This window comes from Puntigrus tetrazona, chromosome 9 (genome assembly GCF_018831695.1).
Source record: "Puntigrus tetrazona isolate hp1 chromosome 9, ASM1883169v1, whole genome shotgun sequence".
Lineage (NCBI taxonomy): Eukaryota > Metazoa > Chordata > Actinopteri > Cypriniformes > Cyprinidae > Puntigrus > Puntigrus tetrazona.
Window position 1 is genome coordinate 24757589 of NC_056707.1, and position 17093 is coordinate 24774681.

The window sequence follows — 17093 nt, forward strand, 5'->3', positions numbered from 1 at the left end:
TTGAAATAATAAAAGCAAGCGAACTCGAAATTGCAAGCTCAAGATTTTGAGAAATAATGTCTTGAACGTGTTTTTATAAATTTGCAAATCTGAGGAAAAAGTCAGAATTGTGAGATTTAAGCCTATATATATATATATATATATATATAGAGAGAGAGAGAGAGAGAGAGAGAGAGAGAGAGAGAGAGAGAGAGAGAGAGAGAGATGGAATTGTTATATAATTTCGCATTTCTGCGAAAAAAAACTAAGTCTGAATTATAAGACGAACACGCAACTCTTAGCTAAAAAGGTGTTTTTATTCAGAATTGTGAGATATAAAATCATAACTGCGTTAGGTTAAAGATTACGTTAACATTTGTATTTTTTAATTCTGGCAGAAACAGGTTTCCAGTCATTTTGCATAAAAAAGTTAACTTTTCTATTGTTACCACAATTGTGCTAAATGTTTTAAAACTTCCTAAACCTCTTAGAAAACGGGCAAAAAAAAAAAGATACTCTACAAACAAAACAAGACTAGCGTGGTGCATTGTGGGATGCGCGGTATTCCATATACGAATACAGAACATTTGCACACTTATATACTACATGAATCGTGAAAACAGTACGCTAATGTGAATACATAAGCAGGGCACATGCAGAAATTAGCAAACGCATCTGACATCAATGAACAGTATCGTTATGAAGTCTATAAAAGCACTATTTAATGCTCACCCGCTATATGCGGACTGGTGGGGTACTGCTCCAGGAGTATTTTGGGCTCCTCAAATCCATCCACCTGTTGAAGGCAGCTTTCTAGCTCTTTGAGCTTCATATCTACACTAATCTACATTAATTCTGCTCATATCAGTCATATGTGTTTCTAGAGGTCATGCTAATGATGATAGACGAGAAACGTCGACTGGTTCTCTCTTAACTGAAGCGCCGAACGATCATGGAGTCCGAACTTGAGCCTTCTAGTGATATAACGACTTTCCTCAAGTGGAAAATGTACACTGGATTAAATATGACAACATATAGTGCACTTGCGTGTGTTTTGCTCTTCTTCTACCTCTGCTGGCTGATCTAGCGCCGTCTACTGGCGCCACCTGCTGGCTGATTCCCGCCACGGCACACAGTCATCAGCGTGACCTGGGCTGCGTTTCCCTTTAAAAATATCTTATTCACGCAAAAGCGTGCCTACCTGCTTTTAACATTAACATTTAGTCATGCAGCAGACGCTTTTATTTAAAGTGACCTACAAATGAGGACAATGGAAGTGATCAAAGTCAACAAAAGCAGTATAACAGGTCTCAGTTAGCTTACTGTGGTACACGCAGGAAGTTTTTATTATTATTAATTTTTACTATGTAACAAATAAAAAGAAAACAGATATAGAATAGAATAGAGTTAGCCCTTTTTGTATGCTTTTCACGCCTAATTTAAATATTTTCACTTGTCGCCATGTGTTTCTTATCTTCTTCTTTTAAAGAATTATTCGAAAAAATAGGCTTAATGAAAAAAGGCCATGCCTGAAATTAAATTACTCCTTATTCCCTTTGTAGCTCACAAACAACAGTTTCAGATAACATTTCCAGTTATGATAATAATACTAATCCAGCTAATTCTGCAATGCTTCGTGCTGTTAGTTGGGTTACGTCGTGTGAACCTAAAACAATAATTTGTGCTCAAGATATCAACTTAATATTGATATCCCCGAGTGAACTGCTGTTAAGTTCAGCCCTTTATGAATATATGATTCAGCCAAGCGTCTTATCGGGTGTCTGAGCTTGAACGCAGCTTCAGGAAATTATATATATATGTACAAACCCCCGTGCAAAATTATTCTGATTGATGTATTTTCAGTTTAACTGAGAATTTAATTAGGCCTGTAGCTTTACGCGTTCTCTTCGGCGGCGTAAGCGTAACTTTATTTTGCATCGTCTGTTTGTCCGGTGAAGGAGGAAACACGCAGCCTCGCTTTCCTCTGTAATTTCTCCTGTTTTGTCAGAGAAGTGGAGACATTCGCGAAATCATGTCATTGCCTGACCCAGGGCACAGACTCATTTCTCCACAGGCATTACGGCCGTGAGAAGAGACTTGTGAAACTTGCAAAACTTGCACCTGTGAAGCAAAATCAACACTCAGCGATGTGCTTTTTTGCATTTTTTTTTTCAAGTTAGAGGATAATAACATGCCCTGAAACAAACGGAGGCAACAACTAGAATGCGGCATAGGCTACCGGTACCACTGGCATCGGAAAAGTACAGCATACCTTTATATATCATTTGTGCCCTCTCCTTAATTCATGAAAGCGGCATGCCTGCTGAATATGTAAATGAAAATCATTCTGTTCACTTGATCTCTTCTGACTCAGTGAGAGTGTGCAGGCTACTTGTGTCAATTGTTTTATTGATTTGGCTTTGTTGGGGATTATTTGGCTTTGTTGGGGATTGCAACAATGAACTGGGGATTGTTGGGGATTGCAATTAAAGAACAATGGATTGGAGAAGATTTCTTTACGTTGCCATATAATAGCAATATCCTGAATTCCTGTCCAAAATTCCAAAAGACCATTAAAACGCTGCTATCGGGATTCTGACTAGAACCAGAAAATATGAGCATATCACACCAGTGCACGGATCTTTACAATGGCTTCCAGTAGCATTTAGGATCGATTTTAAAGTATTTTTACTCAACGGCCTAGGACCTAAATACATTGCAGAAATGCTCACTGAATATAAATCAGAGCACTCTAATCATTAGGATCGAGTCAGATAGAAATACCAAGCGTTCACACAAAAAGCTTTTATCTATTATGCCGCCCGCAGTTGGAAGCAGCTTCCAGGAGAGCTGTGCATTTAATGAACGAGCACTTTGCTACTTCAGCACTGTATTTTTTAATTAAAGGTGTTTTATTTTTATTTAAAATCATTTTAAATTCTTTGTTTTACTGCTGTGGTTTTATTTTTTATTTTTCCTTTTATTTAAAACACTTTGAATTACCATCGTGCATGAAATATATGTGCTATACAAATAAACTCGCCTTATTAGTGAAAAAAAAAAAAACTAGAAGTGCATCTCACATTTTTTGTAAACACCATATAATGCAGAAATTGATGCTAAAGTCCCACCACCTTCTTTAAGCCTATTTATGATTGAATACAGTGGAAAACAAAGTGAGAAGTGAAAAACCACATCCTGGATCTTTCTGGGAAACAAAAAAACAAAAAAATGCACCTACGTCGGGCCGGAAATGTTTGCTAATAAATATTCTCCACCGATTCTTTGATTGCTACCTAAACCGTAACCATTGTTTTAGTCTTATTAGTCTGCATTATTATTGGGAATAGCCGCTGGTGTGGTTTAAGTCGCACACACACACACACACACACACACACACACACACACACACAGAGAGAGAGAGAGAGAGAGAGACAGGCACACTGATAATAGTTTTAGTTTAGTTAAAACTAACACTGATAATGATTTGAAGATTAGCACGAGATGGACAAGACATCAAGAATTAGAGAAGAGTTTGTTTATGCAAAAAGACAGAAGTGAACCGTATTATTTCAAAAGCACTTTTTCCTGTTTTAATTTCTCAAGACTTTATAACTACGCGCACCAGATCGATGAATGACCACACAGACAGGTGCGGTTTTATCTTGGTTGACATCTCATCAGAATGCCCATTAAAATGAATCGGACAAAATGAATAGGCAATATATAATTTAGAGCATAAAAATGTTTTTTACAGCATACCCATATTTTGCAAATCTGTTTGTGTGCGCGTGATGTTGTAATGTTTTTTAGGGTTGTGCTCTTTGAAGGAGGAAAACAGGTTGCTTCACTTCTCTCTGTTTTGTTGCCGAGAGGAAGTGGAGACGTTAGTAAAATCATGTCATTGTCCGACCCAGAGACTGATTACTCAAACAGGGTTCAGTGTTCCAGTATGTGAGAGACATAGTTTTACTGAAGCAACTTTATTTACACAGTTGAGCCCAAAACTTCATTAGCTTTTTACAATATTTTAAAATAAGCCCAAAAATAGCTTTCAAATGTTTGTGGTCAATGAAAAAATACATTCTTTGATGACAAAAACTATTGAAACGAGCAGCAAATCAATGTTAAAATGATTTGTGATGGATCATGTGACTCTGAAGACTGAGGTGATGATGCTGAAAATTCAGCTTTGAATCACAGGAAAAAATCAGATTAAACAATAACTTTTTTTTTATAGTTGTAATGTTGCACAATATGTACTGTATTTTTGATCAAATAAAAAATTTTACTGAGCCCAAAATAATAATAATAATAATAATATTAATAAAAAAATTCTTAACCTCAATTAATCTCAACTTTTTTCAATCCTGTCCAAATTGGAAACCTCTGCAGAGTGTTTTTCACAGATCGTTTTGATATGCACACATCGCGTTTGAAGCGCGAGCCGCAGAAAAACCTCTCACAGATCGATATCATCATCAAAAAAAAGCTACAGAAAGTCAACCCTACACAAACACGCTATTATCTGCTCTTTTACATCTATAAAAAACGGAACTCGGCTTAAGTGAAAGCAATTTTCTTAAAGGAACAGTTCATTTAAAAATGACAATTCTGTCATTGTGTTTTTACCGCATTGATAAGGCAGTAACAAAGCAGCATTTCTGACCAAACTGTTGCTTGAAAGCAAAAAAGGAACAATATGCATCGTTGTTATATAATGAGAAGAGTCGACTACAAAGTCACTGACATTTGCCTAGTGCTTCCGGAGCTATAAACAGATCCCACTCGATATTTCGACATCGTGTCTCTTCCCAACAGGCCTTTCTTAAAGAGAGACATCAGGAGCTGGTTGCGGAATTTCTTACCAATGAAGGCGTACAAAATGGGGTTTATGGCACAGTGGGCAAAAGCCAGCACCTGCGTGACGTACAACGCCACGTCAATGCCGTCCCTCAGCTCGCACGTTTCCATCAACTGTCCGCCCCGCATCAGGGTGTCTACGACCTCCAGGATATTATTGGGCAGCCAGCAGGCGATGAAAGCCAACACGACGGACAGGATGACCCGCATGGCCTTGTGCTTTTGGCTGTTGCGCGCGCGGCAAAGCGTGCACATGGTGAAACCGTAACAGAACACCATGACGGCCAACGGCAGGAAGAATCCCAAAGTGTGGTGGAGGATCCTTAAACTCACCCTCCAGATATCGATGCTTTCCGCGGTCAAGTTGTCGTCGCATATGTACCCCTCTAGAGACCCAGAAATGAAGGCCTCGCGGTTCACCATGATGGGCATGGACAACAAAAAGGCACACAGCCACACCAGTGCACACACTATACCGACCAGGTGGCGTTTCTGGGTGAGGAATTGGGTCGCTTTCACGATGGCCAGGTAGCGATCGACGCTAATGCATGCCAGCAGGAACACGCAGCAGTAAAACGTGGCTTCCTGCAAGCCTGAAATCAGTTTGCACATAAATGTGCCGAATAACCATTGGCGGGCGTGAATGTAAACGGCCCAGAACGGCAGAGTCAAGGTGAAGAAGAGGTCGGCGATGGCCAGGTGCATCAGGTAAACGTCGGTGGACGTCCTGCGGTTCTCCATGCAGCTCACCACGAAGATCACCACAGCGTTCCCCGGCAAGCTCAGGCAGAAGACTATGATGTAGACGGCGACCAAAGCCGTGCTGTTTATATACTGCAAGGTTTTTGGGCAGGGAGTCACCAAATCAGGGTATACGAAATCTGGAGTAGTAGTTTCCATGTTTAATATGCGTGACTGCCAACTGTGGGGGGACAACTTTATTAGAGCCGGCACATTTAGATATAAAACATTGTATATGATTCAATACAAGTCAAAAGTTTGGACATATACATAAACAATACATCAATATATGTTATTTTTTAGCTTTAAGGGGTTACTCAAACATTCATTAATCATTTGACAGTATAATATACTTACCAGCTGTGTTCGAAATGTGTCAAAGCTCTTGTGGGGTCCCCCTAACCAGACCCCCAACTCCCCCTTCAAATAATACATACAATAAATAAAACACGATTAAAAATGATTAAATGTTTTTGTATCAGAAGTGGCATTCAGACGTATTTACATAGTTTAATACAAGATATGAATGCATTTAACCTGCAGTTTTGAATACTTTTAATAATACTTTTAATAATATGGTGGCAGGAAGTCACTGTTATTAAGTGAGTCATTGCGATTAAATAATTTAAACGGTTGATTTATTCAGAAATGTTACACTGTCATGTTGCTCAAATCTCTTGTTGTTGGCGAAATATTAAGAACTTAACATAAAAAACTCAATATTAAGGACTTGTTTATAGAATTGTTGTGTAAAATCTATATCACATTTGTGATTTTTGCAGGAAAAAAAAATCACGCTCTTCGTGTGATATTGATTTCCTTCCCCCATCTTGTATTTTATACAGCATTTTGAATTTTAGTGAATAATTCAGCAAAAGAACACACTCTAAATGAGCAATTCTTTGCTAAAAAAAATAAACTATGGAAGCCCAATAGAAACCATCACAGAAATTCTAATGGTTTCCCCTTGAACCCTTGAACTTTTTTCCAATAAAACCATTACAAAATTCCTTTTTTAGTGTGTTTTGGATGCTTTTCCAATAGGATTTAACGTCCTATCAACAGAAGCAATCACATACCAGTAGACATAACTTGGATATTTGAGTTTACTGAACTTAAATCTTTAAGGTGGCATGAACATTTCCTTTTTAGTAAGCATTTTTAAGGTTAATTAACATTGTGAACTGAATCAACAATCTGATATCTACACTGAGCTGTAAAATAACACTTTTAGGGATGCTTTACATTTGAAATGATGTTTAATTAAACGTGCAAGTTATTTTCTTGTTTATTGCCGTGAATCTGCTTTGAATCAACCTGCATTGTATGCATAAAAATGCCAAATTATTTTCCTTCATACTAAAAGTGCAAAAATAATAATGTCTTTACTAATCTTAAAAGCACAATTCAAAAAGTATGATTAATTCAGCAAAATATTTCACATTTAGTCATAATGACTAATGCATTAAACTCAAGCAAAATTGTATTCGCTTACCGTTGTATTTTCTGTGTTTTTACTGATTATCAGCGCTCAGGTCTGGCCGTCTGCGATTTAAGGACCATTCAGTGAAAAATTGCTCAAAACCGACTGCTATTTTCTGAGAAAGACTGAATTGATAACAACTGCTTATTACAAGTCTACCCGTCCCTTTCCTTCCTGAATGAATAATCAAAAAATGGGGTAGCACAGATATCATCAACACCTTGGTTTCATAAGAGAGTCAACCAAAAACAACGGTAAACTTATTGAGGGTCACCACAAGACGAGAGGAGGTTGGGGGCGTGACTGTCCTGCCCCTTCACTCAAGATGAATGTGAAAATACATTTTTAATGATGAAATAGAATAGGCTATTTAAAGAAATTGCTAAATGCATAGGCTGTCTAAGGCTACTGCAGCCAACATTAATTTAAGAGTGACTCACAAAGTCATATTTCGACACTCTTGACATACTGTTCTTGTTTGTCAATAGTTTCTTTTCTTATACATCGTAGAACGATCTGTTAAATGGATCGCAATGCGTTTTTGTTATGCGTTAGAGAAAAAAATCGCATTGAGTGCGTTTTATTGTATTAATTACTTTTGTTGGTGTCACTTTTCTGTATTCGTGGCAAAACTGAACGTTTATGAAAACTGTATGGGCCTAAATCATTAATACAGTATAACGTCCCGGCTTTATAATGAAAGTAAATGGGTTTTGAGATTTTGAAGCCCAAAAAGTGCATTTGTCTATTATAAAAAGTGCTCCGTACGTCTCTGAGTGGTCAATGCCTTCTGAAGAGAAGCGATGCATTTGTAAGAAAAACGTCCATATTTGAAACTTTACTAACCGTAATCTTTGGATGAGGATTTGTAAAATAAAATGCGAGAGGATTTTGATGTAATCCAAGAGGAGACTGGTTTTAGTTTGCTGTAAACGAAACTTAGTTTTGGACTTTAAAATCTTGACCACCATTCTCTGCCGTAAAGCTTTGGGAAAAACCAGGATGTTTTTTAATATAACTCTAATGTAACTGAATCAATATAACTGATTAGCTTAGTTATATAGACCTAGGATGGCCTGTGGGGGAATAAATCATGGAGTAATTTTCATTTTTGTGAGAAATATGACTTTAAAAATGTCTACTGTACTTGGGAACTTTGTTTATTTGCACAGATGGGCATGGAAAGTCTATGGCAGAGGAATTGGGTGAGTATATAGTCCTTTGAAATTCTTTAACGCTGAAGCACAGCAATATTTAGCAAAGTTCTTATCTTCTCCAGGAACCAGGAGTGCAAGAAAGACAAATGAGATTCTTGGTGCACTGGAGAGAACCGGGACTTAAGGAGGAACACAAGAGGAAAGTCATACAATCATAGTTCATAGGATGGTCCACTTCATGCATAAGAGCCCAGACGCTGACTGACCTGTGATGAGTGCTTATATATAGTGCTCTCGATGAATATGCTGATGAGGTGCAGGTGTGGCCACTTAGAACTCAGGTGTGGGAGATCGCTGTGATTGGGTGACAGCAGAACCTTGCAGATCCGTGACAGAAAGATTTGAAAGATTCATATCCGTGCATTTTAATCAATAAGCTTTTTGGATTTTTAGCCTCCTTAACCTACTCCAATCCTAAAACTACTCATTTTATTAGCAAATATGCATTGTTACCACTTTATCAATAAGCGATTTAGATTATTATACCCCCTTAACATACCTCCAAAACTTAACCTATCCATTTTTAGCGAACATAAAAGGATATAAAATGCAATTGATTAAAACATGCAGGATAATAACCATTTTCGTAACAACATAGCATTTAAAAATATTTTTATAATTCCACTCCTAAATCTAAATCTAAACATAACTATTTCTGTACAGTATAAGACAAACATGACAGACCGATACATACAATTACAATCATTTATTTATTGCAAAAATGTTAAAAGTAGAACCAAAAGTTACCCAAATGATACAGTAGGTTTTATAGTAATTTATGAAAGCAAGATATACGTTGCTTAGTATAACTGACAGTGAGCTCATCAAGACAAAGTCACACATCAAGTCATATGTAAGCCAAGAGGCCGCAATCAGGAGTTATTTACATTATAATTTTAAAACTAAAATTATTTTTGTTACAAAAACCCATCAATCTGCTATAGAGTGATATATGTGATAACCCCCCAAAGGTGTATAGGTTTGCTTTACGTCGTAGTATTTGAAGATATATCCGGTTTACGGAGTTTCCAAATATATCGATTGTACGAGAATTACCAAGCTTGGAAGAACCAGGAAACGTTTTTTAAAAACTCAGACTGTGTTCGTCTGAAAGCAAAAAGTCATATACACCTATGATGGCTTCGGGGCGACTAAAATATGGGGTCATTTTCATTTTTGGGTGAACTATTCCTTTAAAGGTTGTGAGTCAGAAGCACCAGGCTGTCCTTGCAGAGTTTAAATTGCCTCACTTTGTAGTCTCTGTGCGCAGACAGCACAGACTACTCTGCAGGTTCAAGAATCAGTTCTCCATAAATGTGCTGAGCTCACGCTAATATTTGGGTCGAACTGGTTGGAACAGTGCTGTAAATACAACTTCACTACTGATTTCTAGTTGTGTCCTCTTTTGGAAGCCCAAACAGAGTAGTTCCATTTTTCTCAATGAAACACAATATCCCCAAAACATCTCTGTATTAGTTAAACTTTTGATGATTGCAGCACCAGGCAGCGTTCTCAGTAAAGAACTCTGCTGAAGACACCTTAGAGTCTCCTGGAACCAAAAACATTAATGAAGCAGTGAGAGGCAGCAGCGCATTAATATGTTGTTAATGCACAACATAACAACAGACGAAAAAAATTCCTCTGTTATAGTTAAATCCTCTTGTTTCACAAAGTCATCTTCCATATTGGATTAAACATCACACAAGATTTTCCTAAAATGTTTTCGTTTTCTTATACCATTATCGTGATTAGCGTTCCCTTTGGATGGGCACTTAGAAATTTGTCTACATTGTTATCAATTTCTTCCTATTAATTCAGAGATGCAATATGAAAATAGAGTTATTTGGTTTCAAGGAAAGATAATTAATAAATAGGTTGCTTTTGGAAGGTGACCTATTATATTTGACCTATATTGTAATTTACTGTACCAATATACTTTTATATTAGTGTATTTTTTGATCTTTTACACTTTACAATGTTTTCACAATGACCCCTTTAAGTCAACTTTTCATTTTGTATGGTGAGGGTTCTACTCTTGGAAAACCTGGATACATGAGGGAGCACAGGCTTATTTATGACATTCAAGAGTCATATAAATTAATAAAATCATAAAACATCTTGGGACTTTACATTAGCCAAGCTAACATATTTTTTCAGAAACCTGTAGTTTTTTTATATATATTTACTATATAATATATTTATTTTTAAAATCTGACTAAATATTCCACTCATAAACATTTTAGAAACCTGAGATATTTAAATTAAAGTTTTTGTTCTAGTTACTTTTATTGTTTGTGACAGACACTAAGATTATGTATTTTTGGGTATCAAACCGATCCATATGCAAAACTCTAATTCTGTAACTCCACTTTGATTTTACATTCAGGCTTTCAAAAACTGAAACATACAACAATAAATGAAAAAATGTGTTTATGAATCAAAAACTCAACTTTAACGTAGAAACGTATGTCACATAAAACTTTTGCTTGGCTGACTGTATAATAAAGAGACATACAGTGTCCATAACATTTTTATTTTTTAACTTACAAATGAGCATGATAATCAAACAGTACATGCATTATAAATCTTGGAGAGGTTTTTCTGTCGTTGCATCTGTTTAAGGCTAACAAACCATTACACCGCAAACACTTCATGAGTACAAAAATCTAATATTCCTCTCCACAACACCCTGAAATGAGGCGTAGCATTGATGGGCTTTCTAAAGTACTATTTATAAAGGAAAAAAAGGATAAAGCATTGGGAAAAATATTTACTTCGTTTGCTCTACATCATAGAGCATATTTAAAACATACACATAATGTCTTTAAATTAAATCTTTTTACTTACTGACCACATACAGACCAGCTGCCTTGACAAAAAAGGCTATTAAAAGCTTTTGTGTTGTGCTGTAAGCGATTTTAGCTAATTTGCTAACTTCAACCACACGCTTCTCCCCAAACCAGCAGCTTAGCATTTTGTAATAGCATGTGTTTGCTTAACAGCAAACCAAAGTTTTTCTGATATCACGGCATCTCAGACGAACTCTACGGATTTTCACATTTGCGTCACCATCGGCTGGGTAAAAATGGCAATTGGGTCACTCTGAAAAATCTTCCATTCATGTCCATAATGCAGATGTCACATGCCAGTGAAGTTACATTTACCGTTGTCTGAAAATTTTCGGAATCCATGGGAAACATGGACGATGGACGGCGAAAGATTTCCACACACGGTTTTCTAAATGGGTCCACAAGAACCGAAAAAACAGAAAGCTGTTTGGTTTGAAGGTGGCTTAAATCCAGTATGAGTTTTGCGTCATACAACGCTACACAGACAATGGACCTCTTTGCCCATAATATTTCATGGAAATTTCACTATATTACTTTTAGGGTAAGGTTTTTTTTCTAAATCACTAACCCACCGTATGAGCGATGCTGAAAGGGATTCTTTAAACGTCTAGAAGCTCAACCAAGCAATAGAGTACTGCATACATTGTGTTTTTGTAGGCCAGAAACGGAAAATGAGTTAGCACTGGCCGCTCCATTGTTCTGAATAAATGTTTTTTTTTTAATTAAATTAGGTCTCTCTCCTAATATGGATGAAAGGTTCATATTTTGGTTTTGGGAGTCCTCAACGACAGATTGACACGCATGCAAGATCAAAAACACTTTGATTGTCTTATAACATGCATTTATTTTTACCTTACTTGCTCAACGGCTTTCAAACGATTCCTCCTACTCTAGTCTGCTGTGATTGGTCCGATTGGTCTCATTTCTATTTCGTACGGTATACACGATGCACTTTCATGTGTAAAACTTTGCTTTATGTTTTCATTGCCTTAGAGCTGTGCACACTGCATGAAAGCTCATTTTCAAAAAATCCATAATAGGGGCGCATTAATGCACATATTCTACAACATCAAAAGCATCAGTAAAAACCCCTTCAAACAAGCCTAGTTGTTCATTTGTTAAAATTCTCCTGATGAACAAAACGTGTCAGAATCGTGAACTTTTAAAGGCCGCGGAGCTTATTTTCTGCAATAATTCAAAAACAGGTATATAAATAAGTCATCACCGCAGCACTCGTTTACTTCTCACCCAATCATGAATTTAGCTCTTTCTGACCAATAGAGGGAGCCAAAGCATCATGGCAATTAGCCTCTACAACAAAGCGTGGGCTTTTTCAGGGGGGCAAGGAAAGGTGCACTAAATAGCAGTTCCCATATATTGAAGTCCATTGTGTAGCTCAAAGGAAGCTGGAAGTGGCTTCTGAGGTCAAAGAAGAAGACCTACTAGATCTGGAGACCGAGAACCGCTCCAGAACTCCTTTCCTGCGGAGCATCTGCACAAATCTTCTTCTGAACTTCTCTCCCACGAAGGCGTACAGCACCGGGTTCACGCAGCAGTGCAGGAGGCCGAGGTTTTGAGTTGTGAACATGGCGATGTCCACTGACATCCGTGTGAAACAGCTGAACTGAACCACTTTGGCCCTCAGGAGGGTGTCGGCCATCGTGGAAATGTGGAAGGGGGTCCAGCACAGGAGAAAGGCCACGACCACAGCTATGATGACCTTCATGGCTCTCTGTTTCTGGAAGCCGCGCGTACGCAAGAGCCGCTCCACCGTGATGCTGTAGCAGATCAACATGACCACCAGGGGGAAGAGGAACCCGAGCAGATGCCTCATGATTCGCGTGGCCAGTCGCCACTCGTCGGCGTGATTCGTCTCAAAGCGTTCTGCGCAAACGGTCTGCTTGGAAACGCTCTCGTAAAACGCCTCGTTGTAGAACGAAGGCAAGGAGAGCACCAAGCCCAGAAACCACACCAACCCGCAGGCTACGCCGCTGCACAGTCTCCTCTGAGCCTTCCGGGACTCCATAGCTCTGACGATAACCATGTAGCGATCCACGCTGATGCACACCAGGAACAAAATGCTGGTGTAGAAGTTCACTTCCTTCACCAGGGAAACCAATTTGCACGCAATGTCGCCGAACACCCAACCGTGGATCATCGAGACCGCGGAAAATGGCAGAATCAGAGCTAGCAACGTGTCGGCCAGCATCAGGTTGAACAGGTAGATGTCCGAGGCGGAAAGCGAGTGTTTGTTGGAGCCGATGACCCAGCCTACGATCAGATTCCCAGGAATGGCCATCAGAAAGATGAGCACGTAGAAGACGCAGAATGCTACGTTGACGGCATCTGTCATGGTGACGGTGAAGGAGCAAAGCAGCGTCTTCTCATCCACGACGAAATCAGTCAGGTTGTGGAGATCTGAGTAGTTGAACTCTTCATTGTAGAATTCGCTGAAGTCGTCAATATTAAAAGAGCTGTTTGGATCTGTTAGGAAAGCGCAAATAGAAATTATTAAAGCAATGCGTGTTAAAATACTGACATTTATTAATAATAATTCCTGTTTTTGGGCTACAAGTGTAGTAAAAAGTTTCTTTGTCATTGTTATTATTATAAAAAAATGTCACTTTTATTACTTATATTTAGAAGAATAAAGACTGCCCATATAACAGTCAATTAAATAAATAAATAAATACATATTCATGTTTTATGACAGCTAACTTTTTATGTTTGTTTATAGAATCAATAAATTTAATAATAAAAACACAAAAAAAACACTGCCCAGTTGACAAAATAACTAAGAAAAAATAAACAAACAAACATTATTCAATGCTGCATCAGTTTGTTTTTAGCACGAATTAATTTAAATAAACTTTGTTTTCTTCGTTTCTTAAAACTATAAAAGATTCAAAAGAAAAAAGATACAAAAGCACTATTACAAACGAACAATTTAATACTAATACGATTCAATATTCTGTGATTTTATTGTTATTATTTTTTATTATTATTTACCAAATAGCATATGTTCATCTTACTATTAAAGCAATTATAAATAATATTTTTTTAAATAAGATTTGTACTTTTAAAATGTATTCTTATAATGCAGGACTATATAAAATACATATAATTGCATAATCAAATTTTAAACGATTCCAAATGATAATTGCCTTTTAAATATATTATATATTATACAATTAAGGACTCACCAGTCATTGTAACAGATTTTTTTGGTACGATGCCGTATGTAAGAATAATCCAGAGGATGAAATGTCAGAGTGGAGCGCTGAAGGCTTCTTTATACCCTTCGAAGGGATGTTGTTATATCCTGTTTGCCTAAGTCCCAAAGGTTACTTCAAGTGTACAATCTCAACTAAGATGCTTTTTCAAAAATATACGCAGAGTTCTCTGGATCTGGAATCATCTTAGAAAGCTTTTTTTTCCCTTTCACAGGAAAGAAGCTGCTACGTTTCCTATATCTGAATGAGATGCAGAAGATGGGGATGTTCGGTGATGTTGCTTTTATGAGGCTACAAGAAAGCAGAAGATTAGAGATGTTTGCTGGGGAATTTGAATTCGGTCACAAGACTGTCACTCGTGTTCGGTCTAAGACGTAAACATGATCAAAACACTAAAAGTGAAACTAAGAACCACGTGTCCTATAATCATCCCCATATTTTTTTTTATGATAAGAAGCCATGAGGCTATATTCTAAAACCCAGTTTACGATCGAATATATTTTGGGCATGAATACTTTTGGCGCATTTGGAGTAAATGTTATTTAAATGATGCTATTAAAACAGAGTGAAAGTTGAAATTTTTCAAATTTTGAATTAATAACCGGAATGTTTTTTGACACTGTGAATAGAATTTAGGAGACAAGCCTGGAGTTTATAGCTATCCTGACGAAAGAAACAACAAGTAGAAAAAACTGATTTATGTAACATGGAAGTGATTTTTCAACATTGGAAGAAAAGATGTGTCACATGTGAAGAGATGCGAGGCCACACATCATCATTTACCCACATTTATCCAGGAAATTGAGCAACTCCGTCCCACTGGGTTTGTCCTAAAAAATGCTGTAAACAAGCGTGTTTCTCACATGAGAAGCAGCCGGTTTCACTTCATTAGCTATTTTTAAATGCAGGTGCTATGTGGGAAAAATTGAATTGAAAAATTCAAAATGAATTGAAGATTAGCAAGCATTAAAAAAAGAGATTGCATCTTTGACACTTTATTTAAAAACAATGGTGTGGTGCATGAGATAATATTGTCCTAAATATAATATAAATATAAAATAATACAAACATATTATTTACAATTGATTAAACGGAAAGTTCACCAAAAAAAAAAAAATAAAATAAAATAAAATTATATATATATATATATATATATATATATATATATATATATATATATATATATATATATATATATAAATAATATTGACAAGCAAATTCTGTTTTATTTTTTATCAATATGATAAAATTCGGTGGAAAAAAAACAGTTTAGTTACATTCTTCAAAATATCAATGACATTTATTAATAATATATTCTACAAAATATCTGTAATATTCTATAAAGTGATCAATGATCAATTAAAAATGTACAGTTGTGAATATTTAGCAGCATTTTAGAATGCCATATTTGTTAATGATTAAAGTGCTCGATCTCTGTTTAGATTTGCTTAACATCTAAAACAGATGAATCTGATCCGGATTCCTTTCTTCTGGGTTCAGGACAGATAGAAACACGTTTCTGTGTGAAGTATAAGAAAGAAAGGAATGCGAGGTGAGATATCAAGCGGTTGAATTACAAAAGAAAGTTACGTAAGTCCAGTATTCATATTAAAATATCAAAAGATATGCCAAATTATGTCTTTTTACTATTTCAACAATCAAAATATTGTCTGTAATCAAACATAAGTGATCCGATATAAACGCAAACATTTTGCAATGTCGATTTTATGCGTTTATGGTAAAAGATCAAGAAATAACTAATCGTTTTTAACAATGAATGTCCAAAACGTGCATATAGAAACATACCGCCCATACCGCAGAGCATATAGAGAGGTGTCCTTCTCAGCTTACAGCGTGCGCAAATGGCAGCATTGTGCCAATAAAAAGACAGGAGAGAATTCTTGTCCGCAAACTTAGCCTCAGGCTGTATTCAGTTTCATCACACATCCACAGAAGCTGATGCATGTTTATGCCACTTCATTAAGAATAAAAATGCCGCCCAATGCAAGTGAGCCAAATGGATAATATGTTAATGTGAAAATAGAGAGCCGTTTACTCAAACCAACTTATTATATTTTACATTTTTCCAATATTTACTCAATCGTGCTCCCTGCCTGTGAATCTTTAAGTAGTTGTTTTCCATGCAAGGACACAAAACAAGCCCAAACACATTTACTTGAAATTACTTGAATCTTCAATATAACATGACGGCCAAAGTCAGGAAAACTGTGATAGAAACACACTGAAAATATCTGAAACATATTCAATCAAAGATTTAATTCAGGCAAAGTAAATGTAGTTACAATAAGGCTGTTTATACAGACAGATTTGTATATCCTGTACTGTATACCTATATACATTTTAACAGCTGGCCTAAAATAACAGGGCGGTTCAATTAGTATTTGCTTTAATTTTTTAGGAGTAGTCAAGTTTTTCATTAACGTTGTCACTGCATGAAACAGCAAGCCTATAGTATCAGCATTAATATGGACACCTTTATAAAAGTCCAGGTTGAGTTATAAGATAAGCATATTTATTTCTTTAATGTTTCAGGATATAACGTAGAAAGCCCCATTTTAAAGTGCAATGTTTGTAAAACTCCTTATTTGGTATTCACGAATTACTGGAAACGTCATGGGAATACTTTGGTCAAAAGGTGACTTGGAAACCTTTGAAGAACAAATAATGATATATATTTTAAAAATGTAATCGTAAATAGCACTGTAAA

The 17093-nt window shown here is 36.5% G+C and overlaps 3 protein-coding genes across 3 annotated transcripts in view; all 3 read right to left on the reverse strand.

The window, feature by feature from the left end:
* Window positions 1–1069, reverse strand: part of mettl5 (methyltransferase 5, N6-adenosine) — a 3770-nt gene extending 2701 nt beyond the window's left edge. The window contains exon 1 of the mRNA XM_043249729.1: window positions 712–1069. Within this exon, the coding sequence (XP_043105664.1) occupies window positions 712–811 (100 nt within the window). The 5' untranslated portion in view covers window positions 812–1069. The remainder of the gene's footprint in view (window positions 1–711) is intronic.
* A 2883-nt stretch (window positions 1070–3952) lies between these two features.
* cxcr2 (chemokine (C-X-C motif) receptor 2) lies at window positions 3953–7267 on the reverse strand. Its single transcript, XM_043248413.1, has 3 exons — window positions 7079–7267; window positions 5941–6003; window positions 3953–5764 (listed from the first exon to the last, which is right to left on the reverse strand). Exon 3 carries the CDS (start codon window positions 5740–5742, stop codon window positions 4714–4716), a length of 1029 nt encoding a protein of 342 aa, XP_043104348.1. The 5' UTR covers window positions 5743–5764; window positions 5941–6003; window positions 7079–7267; the 3' UTR covers window positions 3953–4713.
* A 3429-nt stretch (window positions 7268–10696) lies between these two features.
* On the reverse strand, window positions 10697–14671 carry LOC122351585 (C-X-C chemokine receptor type 1). The gene is made up of 2 exons (XM_043248760.1): window positions 14336–14671; window positions 10697–13616 (listed from the first exon to the last, which is right to left on the reverse strand). The coding sequence occupies exons 1-2, from the start codon at window positions 14340–14342 to the stop codon at window positions 12529–12531; spliced, it is 1095 nt and encodes a 364-aa protein (XP_043104695.1). The 5' UTR covers window positions 14343–14671; the 3' UTR covers window positions 10697–12528.
* Between the last annotated feature and the right edge of the window lie 2422 nt (window positions 14672–17093).